General features: G+C 26.7%; 1 protein-coding gene across 3 annotated transcripts; it reads left to right on the forward strand.

Annotated features, from left to right (window-relative positions):
* The first annotated feature begins 475 nt into the window (after window positions 1–475).
* LOC112680010 lies at window positions 476–2,180 on the forward strand. Of its 3 annotated transcripts, XM_025549984.1 has the most exons (4): window positions 476–1,214; window positions 1,279–1,374; window positions 1,453–1,539; window positions 1,957–2,180. In XM_025549984.1, the coding sequence occupies exons 1-4, from the start codon at window positions 914–916 to the stop codon at window positions 1,965–1,967; spliced, it is 495 nt and encodes a 164-aa protein (XP_025405769.1). In that variant the 5' UTR covers window positions 476–913; the 3' UTR covers window positions 1,968–2,180. The 3 variants fall into 3 exon arrangements, with proteins under 3 accessions (XP_025405769.1, XP_025405770.1, XP_025405771.1); XM_025549985.1 differs by lacking the exon at window positions 1,957–2,180 and having other exon boundaries at window positions 1,288–1,374; window positions 1,453–1,607; XM_025549986.1 differs by lacking the exon at window positions 1,957–2,180 and having other exon boundaries at window positions 1,463–1,551.
* The last annotated feature ends 1,447 nt before the right edge of the window (window positions 2,181–3,627 follow it).

Genomic DNA, 3,627 nt, shown 5'->3' on the forward strand with positions numbered 1-3,627 from the left:
AAAAACAAAATGAAACAGAGAACATAAACGCGAATAAATAATTTTGACATGTCTGTCAAGCATCATTTGATGATTCAAAAGCAAATAAAATATCTATCCATGAACGATATGAACATAACGACCATGATGAAAAAATTTAACTGAATAAGGATGTTTTAAATTTTAATATACAGTCTGATGATTTGGATGACATTGATTTGAGTTCAAAGCAACCTAAATTTCAAATAAATAAAAAATACTTAAATAATAAATTAATTGTAATTAGAATAAAACAAGAAATAACTCGATTCTTGATTAATAATATAATATATTAAATAGTTTTAATATATTGTGTTACATTATATTTTAATCAATATTTTTATACTTTTATATTAATATTAATATTTTTTTCGTGTTCAAATTATAAATTTTAAAGAATTGTATTACCAACAGTGTCGGCCTGGCCAGGGCAGCGAGGCAGCGAACGCTGCCGAGGCCCTCACCTTTTTTTTTTTTTTTTATTCTAGTATAGGCACCTCAAATAGTGATGGACGGGGACTTAATAGCCCAGGGTGCTAAGTATTGTTAAAGGCTCTTTAGGTCATTACATACATGTGCGATTAAATTTTGGTAATTGGGTCTCGCACAAATATATACAATTAATGAGCAAAAAGAGTTTAAAGGATAAAAACTTATTAACATTGAATATTTGAATACTTTCGGTTTATTGGAATAATTTTGTTTTTAAAATACAAGTATTCTCTAGGTGTTTTGTTGTCATGCAACATTAAATTCTCTTATCGCATCATAATGGTTTAAGTTTAAAAATACGAGTATTTATTATTTTTCGTAAATTATTTTTGTTCTATTTTTGGATACTACATGTTTTTCATAATATGTTAACGCTCGTGCAATATAAGATAACGATAATACGATGTATAAATATATTTATATTTCTTTTTATACCAGTTGGATTTTTATCACTTCTATAATAGTTAAATTAATATTTGTATACATACGGGGCACGGGCATTCGAGTGTGTAACGCGTGTTCCGGTATTAGTGACCAGTTTCGTTTTGTGTTTTGTGTAGCTTTATTAAAATTAACAAAAATGAATAAACAGAGGTTTCAAAGTGGACACGCCAAAAGAAAAGCGAAACAAAAGGAAGCCTTAATTGCTTGTGGAAACGACAAAAGTCAAAAAAAAATTTGCTTCTTCCCAACTATTAGACAAGGTAAGAATAAAATTCAAAATTATGTTTTATCTCACATGGTATACACTGCTTCTGCTAATTTCAGTAATTTCAGGTAATTCTAGTGTTACAAGTGATCCAGTTTTAAATATAACTGAAAATAATTCATCAGATTTTGAAAATGATTTGATACATGCCAATGGTAATAATAGTAAAAATTAAAAGCTATGCAATGTGAATGTTAATTTATTCAATAAATAATCAAAATTGTCTTTTTCAGATAATTCTAGCACAGGTTGTGATATAGTTTTAAGTACAACTGAAAGTAATATAGCAAATACAGAAAGAAACATAACTAATAATACTGGTAAGTGGTGATACATATTATATAAATATATTATGTAACTACTAACTATTAATTATAACTCAACTTACTTAACCTTATTTATTATTGCTTATATTAAAACAAATATACCTATTGATTTAATTTTTTATCTAGTTGTTGAAAAAAGTGTTGAATAAATTCAATTTTTATAGAGAATTAAATAAATGCTCTTTTAATATAAAAATTAATCTTATTTTATGCCAAAATAATTATTTTTTGTCTAAAATACACTCTCACAGTTAATATATTTTTGGATCATTTTTTAAACCAAGTTGTATAGTTTATACTAGTTATACAATATATATAATATATATTATTATTATTTTTTTTTTTTAGTAAGCTACTTTTAATAATTTATTTGTTTTGTATAAATATGTACTACTTCTTCCATCAACTCAGGTAACATGTGAAAGAGTTTTTTCTAAACTTTAGTTGGTTAAATCAAAATTAAGATCTACTATAAGTCAAGAACATTTAACTCCATTAATGCTAATGAATGTCGAGAAAGATATAGAGATTGATAAAGAACATATTATTAATTGCATAGCTGGTTCATCTGATGCATTAAAAAGATTACTTACGTTATAAATAAAAAAAAATTATACTATTAGAATAATAATATAATGTGTTAAATCATTTATTTGTTGTTGTTTTAAAATTAACCAAGTCTGTTAATTAGTAGAATATAATTATTTAAATAGTGTATCAGTGAATTTAAGGAAATTTTATTAAAAAAAGAATAAGTAAATTTTAATACCTAATAAAGAGTATGTAATTCAAACTTGTATAAAATTCATCTATTTTTTTAGTTAAAAGAAATATTATGTACACATTTGTTATAATAATAAAATAATAGTTTTATTTTAAATATATATTTTCTATAATATGTTGTGTATGTATGAAGTCTATATGTATGTAAGATATTACAAAACATGACTTTCAAAATTTCAACCCAATCTTAGATAAATTTTGATAAAAAAATTGAGGCCCTAAAAAAAACCCTGCCTAGGCCTTTCATAGCCCAGGCCGACACTGTTTACAGGTGGTCCAAGGTATATGCATGAAAGGACCCAGGATGCTATAACTTATGTAAGATTATATGGAAAACCAGATATATTTTTAACATTTACATGCAATCCAAATTGGTCTGAAATACAGGAAAATTTATATCAAGACCAGCGGCCACAAGACAGACATGATTTAATTGCCCGTGTTTTTCATCTAAAAGTTAAAAAATTAATGGATTTAATAACTAAATCAAAAATATTTGGTAGTGCTAAATGCTTCATGTATTCAATAGAATGGCAAAAACGAGGTTTGCCACATGTTCACATTTTAATTTGGTTGGAAAATAAAATCCTACCTGACGATATAGATTCCCTTATATGTGCTGAAATTCCTGACCCAATACAAGATCCAATTTTACACGAAATAGTTAGAAAAAATATGATACATGGTCCATGTGGTACCTTTAATGGAAACAGCAAATGCATGTCTAATGGGAAATGCACAAAAAAATTTCCAAAACATTTTACCACTACAACTATAACTGGAGAAGATGGTTATCCCAATTACAGAAGAAGATGTATTAAAAGTGGAGGATTCAGTGTGAAAATTAGTTGTAATGGTGTATCTACTGATATTGGGAATCAATGGGTAGTACCGTATAATCCAGTTCTTCTCAGATTATTCGATGCTCATATAAATATAGAACATTGTAGTTCTATTAAAGCTATTAAATATATTTGCAAATATATTAATAAAGGTTCAGATCAGGCTACATTTTCTGTAGAAAAACAAAGTAAAGATGAAATAACTTCATATCAATCTGGTAGATATGTTAGGTCTTCAGAAGCTGTATGGCGTATTTTATCTTTTCCTATACACGAGAGATATCCATCTGTTTTCCATTTATCTGTTCACCTGGAAAATGGTCAACGAGTGTATTTCACAACAAATAATGTTACTGAAAAGATAAGCAAACCACCAACAACTACTCTTACAGCATTTTTTGAACTTTGTAAAACTGATAGTTTTGCAAAAACGTTATTATACCACGAGGTGCCAAAA

This window comes from Sipha flava, unplaced genomic scaffold, assembly GCF_003268045.1.
Source record: "Sipha flava isolate LNK unplaced genomic scaffold, YSA_version1 17213_pilon_pilon, whole genome shotgun sequence".
Taxonomy (NCBI): Eukaryota; Metazoa; Arthropoda; class Insecta; order Hemiptera; family Aphididae; genus Sipha; species Sipha flava.

Coding starts and splice junctions, on each gene's coding strand:
- LOC112680010 (XM_025549984.1), top strand. CDS start 914: ATGTATAAATATATTTATATTTCTTTTTATACCAGTTGGATTTTTATC. Junction 1,215..1,278: donor CTTCCCAACTATTAGACAAG/GTAAGAATAAAA, acceptor TGCTAATTTCAG/TAATTTCAGGTAATTCTAGT. Junction 1,375..1,452: donor TGATTTGATACATGCCAATG/GTAATAATAGTA, acceptor TGTCTTTTTCAG/ATAATTCTAGCACAGGTTGT.